We start from the raw sequence: 19734 nt of genomic DNA, 5'->3' as shown, positions 1-19734 counted from the left end.
ATGGAAACTGCAAAAGAACTGGTATTTTGCAACATGGCATGTAAGAACACTAGGATCTGATAAGGATGGGAGTTAGAAGATGAGAGAACCAAAGCAGTCAACAGAGAAGAGTGGGTGGAGATTGTCCAGGAGGCCAACGCCCTACAGGGGCTGTAGCGCCAAAAAGTGAGTGAGTGAGTAAGTCGGCAGCGGCGGCTTTAACTCATTTCCAAGTAATTAACTTCTTCCAACACATTTACTTCTGTCTGTGGATGTACTTTTGATGGTTGAACAGACCAATTCTAGCCTGGAATAAGCGTCCACACAGATTGCACGGAATTGTTGGAGAAGGGCGTGGTTGTGCTGCACAAAGTTTTTGTGCTTCTCTCCTGGCCTCTTTAAATTTGTGCCGTTCCCCTTCAAACAGATTAACAGCAACAGGGATGGTCCGGCACCAAACTGAACGGTCTTGAGCAAGCGTGTCCCAGGTTTGTGGATTGAGACCTGTCATTTTCATAGTGCTGCTGGTTCTTGTAGCACCTCCTGGAGGCTTCACGAGGTCTGGTACCAGAACAAAGTTCACCATACAGAATTTGGCGTGGAAATCTGGTATCACTCATCCGATGGACATGGCCAATCCATCTAAGCTGGATGATGGGTGATTCTATGCTCTTGGGATGTTTTTTTTTTTTTTTTTTCAAGAACAGCAATGTTGGTGACACAGTCTTCCCTTTTGATCCTAAGGATGGATCGAAGTTTTCGTTGGTGGAAGCACTCAAGCTTTTTCAAGTCACGTCGGTAAAAGGGTCCAAGTTTCACAAGCATACAGCAATGTTGTGATGACAGTGTGGTACACCGAGTTTCGCCTTCATGATCAGGTCTTTATTCATGAACACCCGATGTGATAATCGCCCAAATACTGCACAGGCAGCACCAATTCTCTTTTCCACATCTTGCTCACAGTTACAGTGCACAGGCAGGATACTAACCAAGTACGAAAAGTGGTCTACCTGTTCCAGTGGAGTATCTGAGATGGAGATGATGAAATGTGGAAGGGTTGTGCCTGGTAAACGTTGTGCCAGGACTTGTTCTTTTGAACGTTAATGGTGAGACCAAAACGATCACATGCACTTCTGCAGCAGTTAACCGACTGTTGTAATTCCTCTGGTGTGAGTGTAGGTGATGCAGAATCATCTGCAAACAGCATTTTGGTTACTTTTGTAACCTGGGTGAGCCTCCTGGAGTGAAATCTTGCCAGGTTGAAAAGCCCTCCATCGAAACGAACCTAACCTCCACACCAGGGTTGTTCGTGGAAGATTCATGTATAGAATGGCAGCCAAATATATTGCGCAAAGAGCGTTGGAGCAAGCACACAACCCTGTTTCAGTCCATGAGTAATAGGATATTCATCTGAAATCCCATCCTGATGGCAAGCCTGTATGGTCGTGCCATCAAGGAGGGCCTGAATCAGATCAACAAAACACTGAGGACAGCCAAAGTGTTTTAGTACCACCCATATAGCTGGTCTTGGAACAAAGTCAAATGCCTTTTCCAGGTTATAAAATACTAAGAAGCGAGGATTCTGTTGCTCTCTGCATTTTTCCTGAAGTTGCCTTGCACAGAAAATCAGAAAAGTAAGTAAGTAATGATCTTATAAAGTGATAGAGAGCTTGAATAACCTAGATTTCATTTCAAGACTGCATGGAGTTAGTTAGAAACTCTGATCAATGAAAGGCACCTAGCCATCCCAGATTCTGAAAAAACGATTAGTGCTGTTGCATGCAGTTGTGGCACTCAGACACACTGTATTTCATAAATAAAGGGTTAGAAATCCCAATTTTAACGGAATTTTGAAGTCAACTTTAGTAACTGAAAAGCAACGAAATTTGCCAATTATTTTGCTGAAAATTAAATGAACTGACCCATTATTTTTTAATAATTACAGTATCTAGATATGTACAAACATGTTACATTCTTCACATAATATGAAAAAATATGTAATATTACCACGAATATGTTGAAATATGTAAAACTAAACACAGGTATAACCATATCAGAACCACAATTCGCCAAAAAATTTTCATTTATCAGTTGTCTACAAGAAAAGGAATGGAATATGTAATTACAAAAAATCTGGGCCCTACTATGTCTACACACTCCTAGTTGAGTTTTTCCCTCTCTTCTCATCACAAACCCTTGGCTTTTTACAACCTTTTCTTAGATAACACAAAATTAACGTATGATTTAAGGTCTCTGGAAAATGTACAGTATAACCTATGAGAGGAATAGAATTAATATAATGCACAACTAAAACATTCACATATACCATTTTAGCATATAGCACATGCTTACATGAATGACATTTTAGCATACAGCAAATGCTTACACAATGTTCATGCATGATTAATAGTGAGCAAAAGTAAAAGCAACATGCACAGTCTACTCATAATTGGCTGACCAGCAACCTGGCATATCCCACAAAGCATCTTTTTCATACAGTGAAAGTAGAAATAACTATTCTATTACAAGTACCTCATTTTCTTCTCCTGCTATGTCTATCACATCACTGTATGGAGGAGACATTCCACCCATTCCTGCTGCATGACCTCGAGTCCGTACCTGCCGCCTTTCAACAGAGGTCTTCCTTAATGTTTCCCGTACTTCGTTACACTGAGAAGTGAGAGTTTTAATTTCTTGATCCTTCTTCTTGATTTCCAATTTTGCTTGCTCCAGATTATGGTTAGCCTCTTTTAACATCTTTGAGAAGTGCTGAAGAGTCTGAAGGGATTTCTTTTGACGAGTTTGTAATTCACTCATTTTGTCATCTTTTTCTTTCAATCTTTTCTCGAGTTCATTTAGTTTGGGGCCTTGAGTTTTCATATGGCTTTTGAGAGCCTGTACTTCTTGATCTTTCTGATTCAACTCCTGGCGGATCTTTAAGAGCACACGAGATGAATTTTTCTCTTTCTCCTCCAAAATTTGGAGCCTTTTCTCTTTATCAATAAGTTCACTCTCAAGTTTTCTCCTGCTGTCATCTTCAGTGGAGGGCACTTGTGAAGGTGTAACATTTTCATCAAATGAATTGTTGGTTTTCTGTAGCAATGGTTGTAATCGATACGTTTCTTGATGTTCACGTTTAATCTTATAGCGCCTTTGATGAGCTTTTAAAGTTTCAACCTAGATTCAAAAAAAGTGTAATGTTAGTTTTTCACAGCAATGAAATATACATACCATGCAGAGAACAATAAAACCATACATGGAATAATGTTATACATACATAGCTAGAATAAATGAGTGAGTAACATTCTCTAAAGCTAGTGCAAATAAAATAGAACCTTGCAAAGATTTTTGTCCTTTACATTGGAGTTTCCATAAGTTGTGATCGCGATTGCACAAGGGTTGAGGCTCATGTGAGTGTGTATGGTGCATAGATAACAAATATGCAAAATTTGCGTGCCATTGACATTTACACTGCACTTTACGACCACGTACATCATCATGTACCAAGTTCAAAAAATTGTGCGTTGTTCTTGCTAAAAGATTATATGAGGATGAACGTGTCCCTGGAGTGCAAAATGTGGAATCTAATCTGTTGCCGATCGCAGTCTTCACAAATGTCTGCTACAGACAATCTTCCAAGACGCATTGTGTTTCAACATCAATCATCTGTTCTGGCAGTGTTTTAAACCTCCTGGATCTGAAGTCATCATATCCAGATATTGTCCATAAGTATTTAACGAAGTCTGCAAAGATGGCAGAACAGAACTGGTTGTGTATAATGCACCATCAGCAATAAAAGTGAATCCCTCATTGATGTTGAGAACTGAATACTGTTCAGAATAATGTGAACTTCCATGTGCTTCAGCACTGCCTTAATAATTTCATAACAGATAATGTTTGAAGAAGATAACATTTAATTAAAATTCTGTTTTTAATTAAATTATATCTACTGCAGGTGTAATCTGTTATTAATTGTTTTCTTTTTCAAGTATTTTCTAATTTTATTTAACCTGAATTAGATTCAACAGACTGAAGAACCTCACAATTATAGATTAATAAGTTGAAACTGAAAAGGAATGGCTTCTACTATAACAAACTTCTTACCAATTTCACTCCCAGATTCCATAACGAGTGAAGCTCTTTTCAACTACCACTCCAATCAATTATATATCTGGTTATGTTGCATGGCTTTCATGAAGGGTATCACATCATTACAAAACTCATTGCACCTTTTAATCACATCTCTTTCTTTATCGCAGGTGTCAGTTGTAACACATTTTGTTATTACTTGTGAACCAAGATTATGTTGCTGTTTGAAACTTGCTACCCATCCATAGATGCAGTGAACCTGGTGAGTCTAATGCCTCAAGCTTTTTCCGGACCACAAGTTTGAAGACTGTTGTCGTGAACATTTACACCTAAAGTAGACCTCGCATTATAAGCATCAACAATGTGAAGTTCTGAGCACCAGACTTCTACCAGGTGAAGAAGATAACATAGATGATGCAAATCTTGCATGATAATATAGTATTTATGAACTGTATTAAAGCTCAATCCTTTTACTTCTTCTTCAGGTGTGGACATGACAGAAAATAACTAACATCTCTTTGTCATATTCTGGATTGGCACTTGAAAAGTTATTGGTTTCTTCTGGCAGATCATCGTCTGTGTAATCATATTCTTCCAGTGATGGGAAAAGCACAACATAAAAGTAATTGGGCTGAATTACAGTTAGCTAAGAAATATTTTACCCTATTACAATTTGCTTTTAGACAAGTACGCTAATTACTAAAATGACAATTACTTCACAGAATGCCAGTCTTTAGGCAATCAGTGACATTTCTTTTCTTTTTATAAAGGGATGGAATGATACCAAAATTTGGAAGGAAAGAAACTATTACTTTGTTTTAAAAAAACATAGAGAATTACTTAGCTATCATCGCCAAGAGAGACTAAACATGATACCTTGGAATTTTCAAATATTTGGCCCCAAGCAAAGTTTGTATTTTACCCTCATGTTTTCATTATTTTGAGGGCCAACTTAATTAAAATAAATTAAGTTGCTTCATTTCCAGGTATAACACTGTTACCGTATGTTTTCTTTTGCAGGTAATTTATACACTTATTACTCAAAAGTAGTTTTGGCAGACTAAAGAATCTAACAGTTATAAAATGAAAAAGAATTTTTTACAAGTTACATCAATCTGTTACCATTGTATCTTCAATCATGTTGATTGCAAATTTAGCTGCTTTTATCTGCTATGTTGTACGTAATTTTTGTAGATGTTCTTTTGAATTTGTGATGACAAATTATGCTCATGATATTTGGAGGATTCATAGCGGGCGAGTCTATTAAATGTCTTGCTGCGTAATCTGTCGTAGAACAAAAAACAGTAGCTGTCCCAGTTGATTCGTCATGCTCAGAGAAAGTATAGGATGTGAAGCTCATGCGTAACATGTACAATATACAGTACTGGTACAATTACAATTAGATGTCATTCTGGTAGCTTTGTCATGTGACCTTGGGTGATATTATCAACTAAAAAAGACATGGGGTAATTATATTCAGAAACAGTTCATGAAAACATGTTTAAATCATGATGGGGACTGCAATTATTGTGATATGATAGACATGGTCCCTTTTGAGTGAAACATCAAATGTTTATAGCAGACAATGTAAGTGACGATGGGACTTATCTTTTACATACTGTATTTGTTATCTGCGAATCATGTACATTCACATGAGCCACAACTTTCTTGCGACTGCAACTTGCGTGAACTCCCTTGTTAGATAAATGCACTCAAATAAGCAGGAAAAATGTCCTCCTTTCCAAATTCTTCTTTTCTGAACCAGAAACCAAAAAGGAAGTTTTCAGAATGGTCTCTTTACAATTGCAAAGTAATACAATAGTGATTTATTTTGTGAATAAATCTGGAAATTAATTAGTACAGTTTTTCCTAACAAAATGGTTGTTTTACGCAAAGAATACTGTATACAAAAATAAATATATAAATAAATAAACTAAAAATAATATAAAAAATAAATAAATAGTTGAGAGAGATGGAAGTTCAAAACTGAAAGTATGCCGACACAGCTGTTAGTTCACAATACATATTAAAACATCCCTTATGATGTAATTAAGTCACACATGCAAACAGGAACATACTAACCACGCTGATTTCCAAGCAAAGTCTCTCAATTTTCAATCACCGAGTTCATTTCTGAGCAGAGCATAATTTCCATATAGCTGAAGTTATATTTTCCTTGTCACACTAATTCTCTCATACAGAGTAATTTCAAAACGTGTTATTTTTGTAGTCTGACCAATTCCAATATATAAACTTCTAAAATATATGATAATTATCTTCATTTCTTAAGGTTAACAGTCACAAACAAGGTGCTTAGTTTATACAGAAACTGAAATCTCTATCTTCAAGTAAATACAATAATTATGAACAATAATCATTCTATCTTCAAGGGTCATAAAATCCAATACTGTCTCTGAAGACAATATCTGAAATTTAGACTTCATGTAAATTGTTATTCGTGAGGTTTGAATATCTTCAATGATCCAAAATCATACAGACACTTCTCTTTCTTGACCTATTTTCATCATCTTTCGCTTTTCTACTATGATGTAAGCCTCTTTGTTCTTACAGAGACAAGTATTTTTCACAAAACCCACCGCTACTCCTCATGAGAATGGTTGCAGTTTGCCTTCAGATTAAACTGATATTCATGTTTCTTCCTACACTCAATATATAACTTCTTGTCAGTAACACTCAAACTTTTCAAAAACTTTGAGAGACAAACTTACAAGAAATTCACAAAATAAGCGTACATGGAATGTACACCACAAAGCAACAATAGGAAGTTAATCTGGATTTCAAGACTTAAATCTTGCATACTCATATTAAAATACCTGATAATTGGGTAGAACTCAACATGCAAAAAAAGAGGAGGGGGAGAAAGAGACACAGTCAACACCTGACAGTTATTTTGGTTTACGCCATGTGAACTGAGAAAAACTACCTAAAAATGATAATAGACATTTCATAAAGATCATTTCTTTGTTTTCTCAGAATATCCACAACTCTTCTAATAATACTGGAAGGTTTCACTTAAGTATCACAGCAATACATACGATAACAATAACCTTTACTTGAAACCAACAGCGAAACATGATAATCGAATACAAAATAATAGCTTGGTTAATTATTTCATTTTATTCGGTTATTTATTTTTTTCCATTCAAAAGCATTCCACTATTTGATTGCCTCATTCATTTGAAAATAATGTTATTTGCTTTACGTCACACTAACTACTTTTATGGTTTTTGGAGACAAGGTGCCGGAATTTTGACCTGCAGGAGTTCTTTTACATGCCAGTAAATCTACCGATACGAGGCTACGTATTTAAGCACCACCCTCAAATACCAGCAGATTGAGCCAGGATCGAACCTGCCAAGTTGGGGTGAGAAGTCTAGCGCCTCAACCAACTGAGCCACTCAGCCCGGCTCATTCATTCGAATGGGGTTTCAAAGAATAATCAGAAAAATAACTGAATGAAAAGTTATACAAATTTGTCATCAACTCATCAACCTCATTACAGGGAAATCAAAATTTTCTATCTCCATTCCCTTACGGGAAGTGTGTAGGTAAGACGATCGGTCTTTGATAAGCCATCTAAAAATAATACAAACTCGTGCACCACACGTGTGAATGAGTCATGCACTCTGATGCCATTACTTAAAATGCATAGATTAATAAAATGCACCACGCAAACGGCGATTATACAAAGAGCAATGCTAGAATGGACTACTTAGCTCACCAAATTTATCAGATCACAAATCAAAATCAGATCATAAATCAACATCTGAAGAAAGCAACGGGAAACTATCCCACTCCTCATTTCCCTAGTACGCCTCTTCAATGATGCCTAGGCCATCTATGACAGCTAATGGTGGCGCTGTTGAGGATCCAACCAGCCTGAGGACTGAACATACATACAAATCAAAATTCGCCAGAATTTTCTCTAAATGGCATAGTTGCTGGTCCCTATCTTTGAAATTGTTGCTAAACGACTTCAAAAACACTCCAGATCACTAGAGTTGGCAACAACGATGATGATGATGATTATGTTTTGTGATGGTGCTTCTTTCTCCAACCAAGAAAATGTGTAAATGGCCTGTACAAATCAATAAGGGTTTAAAATGGTGAAAGAAGTTGTGGTGGTAATTACTGTTTTAAGAGGAAGAACGACTGGGCAACCGTCCTCGATTAATACTAATAAGAGGGGAGAAAATGGAAGTTGTCCGACACTTCGTAAAATGGAGCTATCGGCCTAAGAAATACACAGGCCACGAAGGACATGAAAATGAAAGACTCCCTGAGCCTCAGAAACCTAATACCATCGGGGTCAGAGAAGAACAAGTGTTGATTACAGAAGGTCGAATGGTATAGGTGAAAGATCCTCTTTGGATGAAAGTAAGGAGCCTGGCACAACTGAGTGGAAGCAATGTCTGGAGTCCCCTATGGACCCCATGGACCCAGACCCATGCTCGCTCATTCCCTCAATCAATCATTCACCACTGATATGCATTTAGGGCAGTTGCCCAACAGTTGTTTACCTAGTACTTACTGAAATAATATAATAGCCCCTAGGGCCCCTTTTAGTCACCTCTTACAACAGGCAGGAGATATCATGGATGTTATTCAATTGCCCCAACCTACAGGCTCCATGCATATAGCAATGTGCTGCTGCGGGTGAAACTACGAGAACTAATTAGAGACACCTTCATCAACATGTCTCCATAAGAAGCTAGAGTATGTGTGACGTTTATATGCATTAATTCAATCATTTAACAGTGCTGTCTTCAGAGGATTATTGTTTAATGCCACCATGTTCCGGCAGAATTATGTGCTTGTCGGCTGCAGATACCACGAGCTGATTTACCCATGCTTCGCTATGGAATTCTCAGAAAGGCTGTCTTTGTGGTTTTCCTAACTGAAGTCAACATAGAACATTACAATGACCTCAGTATGAAAGTGGCGATTAAAGGCAATGTTATCATGGTAAAATACTCTATCAAATGAAAAAAAGCATTTTCTCACTTTTAACAAACAGCACTATGCTGCCAATCCAACAGTCCAAAGTTTCAGTGCTGGAATGACCAGAACGCAGATAGCCGCAAACATTCCTCTGTCATTATTGTGTTAAATGTGCACACTGCTCATTCTAATCAGTGCCTCAGAGTAGGGATTGATTGATTGATTGATTGACTGACTGACTGACTGATAAACTAGTGTGTTATATACCAGTAGTATCGGAAAATCTATGAACCAGAGGAAAGGAATGGCAAGCTAAACAAGAGATATGTAACTCCCCAGCTACTTCTGCCAATATTCAGGCATGCTGTTATACTTGGTACGCAGCAGTAATCCCATCTATCGGGGATATGTGGCAGCAGAAAACACAAAGCACATCACAACAAACAATGGTCAATGTAATGTTCTTGTTGATCAATTTTATAAGCTTCTTATATTGTAGGCTTCACATTTAGTTTTCTTCCGACTCTGTGACATTAGAGCATCTAATAAAATTATTTATAGCGTAGACTGTGTTTCTTTATTCCCTGACTTTGCATACCGATTTTCATCCGTTTATCCATTTTCTCGTAACTCGGCGCTGATATGGAGTTAGCAACAAAAAATACAAATTAATGAATATCTCTGTTTTCATAGGCAGTACAGTAAAAATGCAAGACATAAATAATTGGAAATTTAATACTATATAACTTAAGTTATGTAGTATTTATCGATAGGACCCCTAATAACATAAAATATTTGAGAATTAAATTTTAGGCCTTCTGCTAAACTATCATTCCACTAAATGTGAATAAAATTATTTATGCCCTAGATTGTAGCGACTTATTCCCCAACTTTACATACCAATTTTCAATAAATTCTCTTCAGCCGTTTTCTCGTGATTCGCGTACGTGCAGAGAGAAATTACAGAAAATTAAAAAGTGCATTTCTTTGTTACTGTGGACTCGACCGATACAGAAATACAATTATTTTTAAATTCTGAGGAATGTACAAACAAAACTCTTATTTTATATGTGTGTGAGAGAGAGAGAGAGAGAGAGAGAGAGAGCTAGCTTTCCTTCTCAACCTCACGAAGTGGATTTGAAAAGACTGGATTTTCCCAGTAAATCTCAAGAAGTAATTTGGAATTTGTACACTTTAATAATAGGTTAACAATTACAACAAATTACTACAGCAATGTTATATTTGTAAGGTAAGCTGCAATAGGCCAGCTTTTTTAAAGCACACACATCATAACAGATACATTGTATTCTATTACTGTAGTCTTACTGACAGTAATAATAATAACTAACTAGCTGTTACATGCGGCTTTACTTGCATATATTTCATATCATAATCATCATCATCATCATTTCCCTTTACACAGCTGTAGCTGGGTATGGCTAATATGGTTCCTCTCCACTTTCTTCGGTCTTTCCACCACTCCTCCTCGAACACTGTGTCCCAGTCCAGGTTTTTTTCTATAATACTGCGTTGGATTGTGTCCTTCCATCTTAATCGTGGTTGTCCACGACCTCTCCTTCCTTGCATTTGCATTTCCATCACCTTTTTTTGGCATTTTTTTGTCACTCACTCGCTTTATATGCCCAAACCATCTTAGTCGGCTCTTCTCTAATCTATAATAGCCTACATTTTTCCCACTCCAATTTCTTCCTGGATTTTCTCATTCCTTATTTTGTCTCTTCTACTCTTCTGTATCATATTCCTCAAGAACTTAATTTCGGCTGCCTGTATTTGACTCTCATCCTTCTTCGTCATTGTCCAAGTTTCTGCTCCATAAGTTGTTATGGGTACGTGCTAAGTCTTGTACATACAGTAGTTTCCTTTGCTTCCATTGGCACATCTTTCTCCCATAACATGTTTCTAACACTATGATAGAAACAACTTCCAGTTTGAATCCTCTTACTAATCTCAGCATCCAGTCGAGCATTCTCCATTAATTCACTCCCCATGTATTTGAACGTTTCCAGTACTTCCAGGGGCTTGTCTGCAAGTCTAATCTGACCTTTCCCTTCTTTCTCCCCTCCAGTCATAACAAGAGTTTTAATCTTTTCTACACTTATTTTCAATCCACATTCATCGATCTTCCCACTAACCACAACCAACTGTTCTTGAACCTTCATGTCCTCTTCTCCCCAAATCACAATATCATCTGCAAATAACATGATGTTCATTTCTTTTCCTCCATATGTTGCTTTTGCTGTTCTCATGATGTCATCCATTACTATTGTAAACAGGATTGGTGATAGAACACTTCCCTGTCTCAGCCCGCTAGTTATTTTGAACCTATTTGTCCTGACAACTTGTGTTTGCATGCAACTACAACATTCCTTGTACATTGCCATGATCATTTTTATTAATCCCTGTCCAATTCCTTTTTGCATCAGACTGTCCCAAACTTTAGTCCTGGGGACTCTGTCATATGCCTTTTCAATGTCAATGAATGTCATCACCATATCATTCCCATACTCCCATTACTTTTCCATTAGTTGTCTCATAATGAAAATGGGCTCTATTGTTGACCTTCCACTTCTGAAACCAAACTAATTTCCCTGTATCTGAATCTCAACCCTCAACCTTATCCTACTTTCCAGAGATTTCATAATTTGATCAAAATAATTGTTGCTCGATACTGCACTAAGACATTACCTGAATATTTCTAAAGTATGAAAAGTCACCGAATTTCATTTACCCCAGTACCTCCTTGTGGTGTTGCCTTTTGGGGCTAAGATGGCAAGGCTACTGGCAGAGCTAACTCTCGAACATCCGATATAGAACTGTCTATGTGAGAAACAGCCCTCTCTTAATTTCTTTTTAATGAAGAATCCAAATACCAATTTCCACATCTGTGACATTATCAATTTTTGATATATAAGTATCCCCATCAGAAAGAATTCAACCCCTTTATCAGTCCTCCCCCCCACCCCCTCCCCACTGGCCAAGTGGATTTTCCAAAAATAAAAAGATATGAGTTTCTTTATTTTTGAAAGATATGCCCAAAAAGTACCAATTTTTATGTGTATAAACTGTTAAGTTTTTGAGATATAGATGTAATCATTTAAACACTTCACCCCCCGTCTCACCCCCTTATAGAAGAAATTTGGTTTAAGAAGACCCTATCCAAAGATTGGAAAATAGCTTTGATCCATCCATTACACAAAAAAGGCAGCATGAAGAACATCAACAACTACAGAGGAATATCTTTGCTACCCGTGACTTAACAAAATTCTATCACTTGCCATCCTGGCGCGTTTGGAAGCACAAGTCGAACATCAAATAGGTGAATACCAAGGAGGGTTCAGAAAAAGTCGCTCAACAGCTGAACAGATCCAAAATCTCAAAACGATCATCAGATAATGTACACTAAGGTCCAAGCAGTATGTGTCTGTTTTTGTGGACTTTAAGAAAGAGTACGACTCCATTGATCGGGAAGTCCTGCTAAACATCTTAAATGAATTTGGAGTTGATTTGAAACTGTTGGCATTAATTAGAGCCACCCTGACTGATACAAAATCCAAGGTGAAATTCCACGGATGTCTCTTGTATTCCTTTGACATCAAAACAGACGTCTGACAAGGTGATGGGCTATCCTGTTACTCTTCAACTGCGTTCTTGAAAAGATCATCAGAACCTGGCAGGTAAGTTTACAGAAAACCAACTACAGTCCATTAAGAATAGCAGCCAAATCCAAGGGGATCACAACAGACTGCTTAGCATTTGCCGATGATATTGCTGTTCTCTCGAACGACCAAGAAACCACTAGGGCTCAAGTTGAAACGTTAAAGGAAATTGCCGAACAAACTAGTCTGCAGATATCGTTTGAGAAAACAGAAGTAATGACTAACATCAAAGAGGCCCCACCAAAACTCCATACAAAATACGGGGACATCACCCAAGTAGACAAATTCAAATACCTGGGTGAGATCATCATGAAAAATGGACTGGACAAAGAAGCTCTTCAGGAGCGAGTACACAAACTGGAAATAGCCTACCAAACATCCTGCACAATCTACAACAAAAAGTGCCTTTCCCAAAACACCAAGATATGTCACTATGAAACAGTTCTGAAGCCAGTACTTCTATATGCAGCCGAAACCCTGTCTCTAAACGCCAACAAAGGACTCCTTGAAGAAATGGAGAAAAAAGAGCGCAAAATTGTGAGACGAATCTTGGGATCAAAGTACAGAAATGGAATCCATCAAAAGAGATCCAATGAGGAAGTCTACAGCAAAATAGAGAAAATTACCGACACAATCAGAAAAAGACGGGCACGATTTTACGGTCATCTGAAAAGAATGGACGGAAGAAAGTTAACTAAAGAGATATTTCACTTTTTTGATTCAAACCCCAAAACCACAATTCCCTGGTTTAGAAATACCAAAGAAGATCTGAGAATGCCACATATCTCAGCTGAAGACGCCTTTAACAGAGATCGCTTCTGCAAGAAAATATTGACCAACGGGTTAAACCGAGACGAGCAACCGAAGAGAAGACATGGTGCCCCTTGGACAGAGGAGCGTAAGCAGGCCCACTCACAAAGAATGAGGGAAATTTGGGCTCTAAAGAAGGCCAAGTTCAGTGTCAAATGCAACAAGACTTAACGTGGTCCTTGATGGCCCCAGCGTATTATATAATAATAATAATAATAATAATAATAATAATAATAATAATAATAATAATAATAATAACTGTACTGTACTACAGACCACAGTGTGAAATTTTATAGCATGCTGTCACAACTTCACGAAATGGACTTGAAAAGGCAGTAGACAAATATAATCTATATATATAAAATAAGAGTTTTGTCTGTACGTTGCTCAGAATTTGAAAAGAATGGTATTTCTGTATTGGTCATGTCCACAGTAACAAGAAAATGCATTTTTTACTTTTCCATAATTTCTGTCTGTCTGTCTGTCTGTCTGTCTGTCTGTCTGTCTGTATGTATGTATGTATGTATGTACACGCATCACAAGAAAACGGCTGAAGAGAATTTAATGAAAATCGGAATGTAAAGTCGGGTGATGAACCGCTACAATCTAGGCTATAAATTATTTTAATCACGCCGAGTGAAATGGTAGTTTAGGGGAAGGCCTGAAATTTAATTCTCAAATATTTATGTTATTAGTGGTCGTGTCTTAATGAAAATCGCTAGACAAAGATGGGAAATAAGTCGCTACAATATAGGCTATACACGCTGAGAAAAATGGTAGTTTAGGGGAAGGCCTAAAATTTTATTCGCAAATATTTGTTATTAGTGGTCCTATCTTAATTAAAATAGGTATGCAAAGTCGGAGAATAAGTCGCTACAATCTACGCCATAAATAGTCTTATTCACGCTGAGAAAAATGGTAGTTTAGGGGAAGGCCTAAAATTTAATTCTCAAATATTTGTTATTAGTTGTCCCATCGTAAATAAAATCGGTATGCAAAGTCAGGGAATAAGTTGCTACAATCTAAGCCATAAATAACTTCATTTACGCTGAGCGAAATGGTAGTTTAAGGGAAGGCCCAAAATTTAATTCTCGAGTATTTGTGTTATTAGTGGTCTTAATGACAATTACTATATAAATAAAGTTACATAGTATTAAATTCCCGATCATTTATGTCTTATACATTTTGACCGTACCGGCTATGATAACGGAGATATTCATGAATATGGATTTTTGTTGCTAAGATCATATCAGCACCATCACAAGAAAATGGGTAAACAGAGTTTTAATGAAAATTGGTATGTAAAGTCGGAGAAAAAGGAACTACAGTCTACTCTATAATTAATTGTACAAGCCGGCCTTATATTACAGAGTCGAAAGAAAATTGAATGTGAAGGGCTACAATACAGAAAACTCATAACATTGATCAACAATAATATTACATTGACCATTGTTTGTTGTGATTTGCTTTGTGTCTCTGTTGCCATTCATCTCCGATAGATGGGATGCTGTATACCGAGTTTTTTTTTAATTTGCTCTACGTCGCGCCGACACACATAGGACTCATGGCGACAATGGGATACGAAAGGGCTAGGAATGGGAAGGAAGCAGCCCCTACGTTAATTACGTTACAGCCCCAGCACTTTCCTGGTGTGAAAATTGGAGACCATGGAAAACCATCTTCAGGGCAGTCGACAGTTTAGTTCGAACCCACTACCTTCCGGATCCAAGCTCACAGCTATGCACCCCTAACCGCACTGCCAACTCACCCTGTCGCACCGAGTATAACAGCCTGCCTGAAAATTGGCGGGAAGTAGCTGGGGAGTTAGATAAATTTCTGATACTACTGATACCTAACAAACTGGTTCATCATAGCATTCGAGCTATTCAATTCCTACTCTGAGGCACTGATTGGAATGAGCAGTGTGCATATTTAACGGAATAATGGCAGAGAAGTGTTCACGGCTGTCTGCTGTCTGGTCATTGCAGCAATGGGACTTTGGACTGTTAGATCGGCACCATAGTACTGTTCGTTAGAAGTGAGAAATTTAATTTGATCGAGTATTTTATATAACATTGCTTTTAATCACTACATTCCTTCTGACGACTTCAGGTAGAAAAACCACAAAGACAGTCTTTCTGAGAATCCCGTAGCGAAGCACGGGTACATCAGCTAGTAAATTATAGAAATAGGCCTTCATTACACAAAATCAATAGCTCACAGAAATATGGCACTTTACAAACGTAAATTCATGTCCTCGTCCAGAGGCGGTGCAACTCTTTACAAGCACACCCCTAATGGAAATGTGTTGTGTGTACTGTTTTAACCACATACTAGCCCTCATGTCAAACCTAAATTTCTGGCAGTATAGGGAATCAAGCCTGGGCCCCCAATGAAGGCAACTAGTAGCGCTAACCATTATATTACAGAGGTGGACTTGATCATATTATAAATACAAAACACAATTATTTAATGGAAACTTTAATAAGAGATCCTGTTATTTTATCCTTGTGCAAAATTTTCGGGAGTCTACATGCGGTTTCAAAATCTGGAATTTCAATTGGTCGAACATCAAACCTCTGCCTTTTTATTAGGAAAGGAACCTCTAGTCTCTTCTCCTTGTCCTCTTTCCCCTCTTTTGAGATGCAAAGTCGAGACCATTCACAGCGTTAATCGGTACGCAAGGCGACATGTTCTGAGTAAACTGTATAAACAACAGCATGAATAACCTTGCATTTCATGGAGATATATTTTTTTTATCAAGGCCTCCCTAGCAGCATTAACCTACGCTAACATGATATCGTATTAGAAATAGGCCGAAGATATTTTTCTGAGGACAGCCCATGTTGAATGTGTACATGAACGTTAATCTCGCTATCACCACAAATAATACATAAATTACTATGTTGCCTCTATCGTGAAATGGTAGGGTATTTAGTGTACCAACATTTCTCTTCGCAGTTACTCGCCCTGTTGCTATTTTCTACAAACGGTTTTTCTTATAAATTTAATACATCACCACTTTCTGTAAGTTTGGAAAAAATTGCCCGATTGTTGTTGCATAAAATACTCTGAAATCCTACTGTTATTATTTAGTCCGCCATGGCAACACGTGGCGAGTCAACAGTAAATATGTGTGCGGTGATCGCATTCGCCACTTGCAGCACAGCGGTGCATTTCTCCCATCAGCGCACGGAGCCTACAGGAGAAAATAATGGTTGGTGAATGAAAGAGACAGGCTGTAAATTAAGATAATATCATTTATTTTTTCCCTTTGAGATAAATTAAAGTTGGTATATTGCCTGCTGCTATTGTTAATTGGTAGTAAACTGAGGCTTACTTCCATTGTAAGGTCAGAAGACGGCATTTACTTAAATGAGGAACTTCATTTTACATATTGATATATTAAATATTCAGACAGTTCATTCACTCATTTAGTTTCAACATTTGGAGATTGATTCGAAGACATATTTCTATTTTTCGTAAGAGTACATCTCATCACTTATTTTAATTGATTATCCATCTGACACACTTAAACCAAAACTTTATTCATGACATCCGATTTTTCAAGGCGATACAACTGAATTACATTCATAACTCATTATTCAATTACTTTATATGATTATTTATTAAATTACAGGTTATTTGATTATTAAAAGTATTCGATTATCCCATCACTAACTGAACAATATTAAAACTCATTCAATTATTCAATTATTCGATAATCCTTCAATGTTTGTCCAAATCTCTTCTCTTTCATTACCTGTATTAACTTCTCTATTTTTCATTTTGTAGTATTTTTTCCAAGTTTTCCCCTTATCCTACACTTTCCACATAAAGATTGGCTCCACCAAGGAAGGTGAATGATTGTCAGGGGCTGAGAAGAAAATATACCAGTACATATGAAAGAACGCTGATAAGAGAATCTAACTATGAAGATGGCATATGAAGATGAGCAGTTTGTCTTTGTCCTTTTGTGTATGTTTGTCCTAATTTCCTCTTTTGAGGTGCCCTCTGTTTACATTAGCCTGGCACATGGTGTGTTTATATCTTGCCTTTATAAGTAATAGAAAGCAACAAATAAGTCACATTCTGACCATTTATACAAAGAAAAGGACAGGATTTTTTACAAGTTGCTTTACGTCACACCGACACAGATAGGTCTTATGGCGATAATGAGATTGGAAAGGGACAGGAGTGGAAGGAAATAGCCATGGCTCTAGTTAAAAAACAGCCCCAGCATTTGGCTGGTGTGAAAATTGGAAACCACAGAAAATCATAACCAGGGCTGCTGACAGCGGGGTGCAAACAAAAGGATATGAATAGGAACACACAATAAGATTAACACAATGACAGTTTAGTATCAAAAAAGAGAGCAACGGAAAAAGCAGACGAGGACAAAGCACAAGAGGACAAAGGCAATATTCACACCTTCATATACTGTCTTCAAATATGAGGGCGGATCAAATATAAACTGAAATTATTTTTGTACCGGGCGGTACACCTCCACAACGCTAATTCAAACATTGCGCCAGTTGAAACTCCTCTACTGGAGGAAGCCTGAACTTTAACAACCATGTTAATTCAAAAGTTTCTCTGAAGATGTCGCTATTGTAAATCTTGAAAAGTTCTGAACTGTGTCTTTTTCGATTTATATTTGTTTGCTCTGTAGTAAGAAGTGTGAACATTCTCTTCTAGATGGCACTACTTAAGAACTACAATTGTGCACCCTAGTGTGAAGTGAAGGAACTTTTTTCGAAGAAATTAGGTATTCATAAGTTTGTTCTTTGTTAAATTTCTTTCATTCATTTTTTGGGTTGGCAGTATAACCCTTCTCTTTCCGTCAGTTTTGAATTTGACCAATGAGTAATTTCTGTAATTAATTTTCCACCAATCCCAGATGTCTTCTTCAGTTTTGACTTGTAATCATTAGCCGACCAATAAAAATTTATGGGCGGGTTGTTATCATTCATGAAAGGTCTCGAATGTTCCACGAGGGTATATAAACTGCTGATTTTCTTGTCTCGGGGCCACTTCAGTAACATCTATCCTAGTGTGATTATGTAGCAGGGGGCGGGAACCGCCTCTTTCTTCGGGCAGCAGTTCATCCATCAGGTAATGGCCTTTTAATAACCTCTTTGCTCGCTAGCTCAGCAGTTTAACCCTCGGGGCAGGTTCGAAACTTTTATCATGTAACTTTCCTTTAAAATGTAAAAGACACTTGGTATAAATTCTGTCTCTTTAACTAGAAATTGGGATAGAGAGTGCCTAACCCTCTCGAGCTCGCACTCATATTGTTTTGAGGTGACTACGTTTTCATAACAGTTTCCCTTCTCTTTGTAATGTAATAAAGTTTTCCTATCGTGTCACCTCCGTAGTATGGGATTAGCCCTTGCATAAGCGGCCTAGTGCTAAATAAGGTTTTAATAAAGTGTATTAGGAGTGCAAGTTACGCCTCCACTCAAGTTGGTATTTTGGGGCCATGTAATTGTCCTGTTTCTTTACTGAATAGGCCTCAGTAGGTTGGGTTATTTTTACCCCTGTTCTTATGTGCCTGGAGGGCAGCTTAAAGGTGGAGTTTGGTGTGGCCTTTGAATTGGCTTGAACTTTGAGAGCAGGTTGCTCTTTCTTAAATCTGGTTTCTGTGTGCCTCGAGCAGGCTTAACTGGGTAATTGGGAGCTAGTGCTCCTTGGTATGATTGGGGTTTTCTGCCCCTTTGTTGAACCTTATACGTAGGTAAAGTTGGGCTCATTGCTCAAGGATTGTGTGTCTGGGGGCTCGAAGCCCAAGTCCATTAACAAATTGTAATTGTACATTCTTAATTTGTTGATATGCTACTGAGTACCTGTCATACTTGTTATTTCTTGATCTTGAAAAGAAAATATAACCTTTGTTAAATTTTAAATTAACTTTAATTTCGTAAGTTGAGACCTATTCATCCCAGCACCTTCTTTCACCTCTGCTGTTCCACAAATACCTCAGAACAATTTTTTTTACATTTATTGCACCAACAACAACAAAAATCTACACACACAGAGATCAAATTTCCACACAGTTCTACCTTCAATACACATTTTCTCCATCGGATTGGAAAGTTTTTGATATCATCCTGATAGAAAGAAGAGGGATGTGTGCGGAGCCAGTTGCACACAAACTCTTCTATACTTGCATCATCACCATCATCAAACCGCTGTCCTCCTAGGTCTTATTTGAGTG

At 37.5% G+C, this 19734-nt stretch overlaps 1 protein-coding gene across 8 annotated transcripts in view; it reads right to left on the bottom strand.

Moving 5' to 3' along the window:
* LOC136871688 (centrosomin) overlaps nt 1–19734 on the bottom strand; it is a 540670-nt gene that overhangs the window by 162374 nt on the left and 358562 nt on the right. For 7 of the 8 annotated variants that reach the window (XR_010859792.2, XR_010859793.2, XR_010859794.2 and 4 more), the window contains exon 8: nt 2512–3156. The exons of the other annotated variant lie outside the window; for it this stretch is intronic. Coding sequence is in view for 4 of the 7 variants with exons in the window: in XM_067145194.2 (XP_067001295.2) it covers nt 2512–3156 (645 nt within the window). In the remaining 3 variants the exon portion in view is untranslated. The remainder of the gene's footprint in view (nt 1–2511; nt 3157–19734) is intronic. 8 annotated transcript variants of the gene reach the window in all.

This window comes from Anabrus simplex, chromosome 4, assembly GCF_040414725.1.
Source record: "Anabrus simplex isolate iqAnaSimp1 chromosome 4, ASM4041472v1, whole genome shotgun sequence".
In the NCBI taxonomy this organism is placed as follows: Eukaryota; Metazoa; Arthropoda; class Insecta; order Orthoptera; family Tettigoniidae; genus Anabrus; species Anabrus simplex.
The sequence above is the reverse complement of the archived record's forward strand: the minus strand, read 5'-3'. Positions and strand labels throughout refer to the sequence as shown.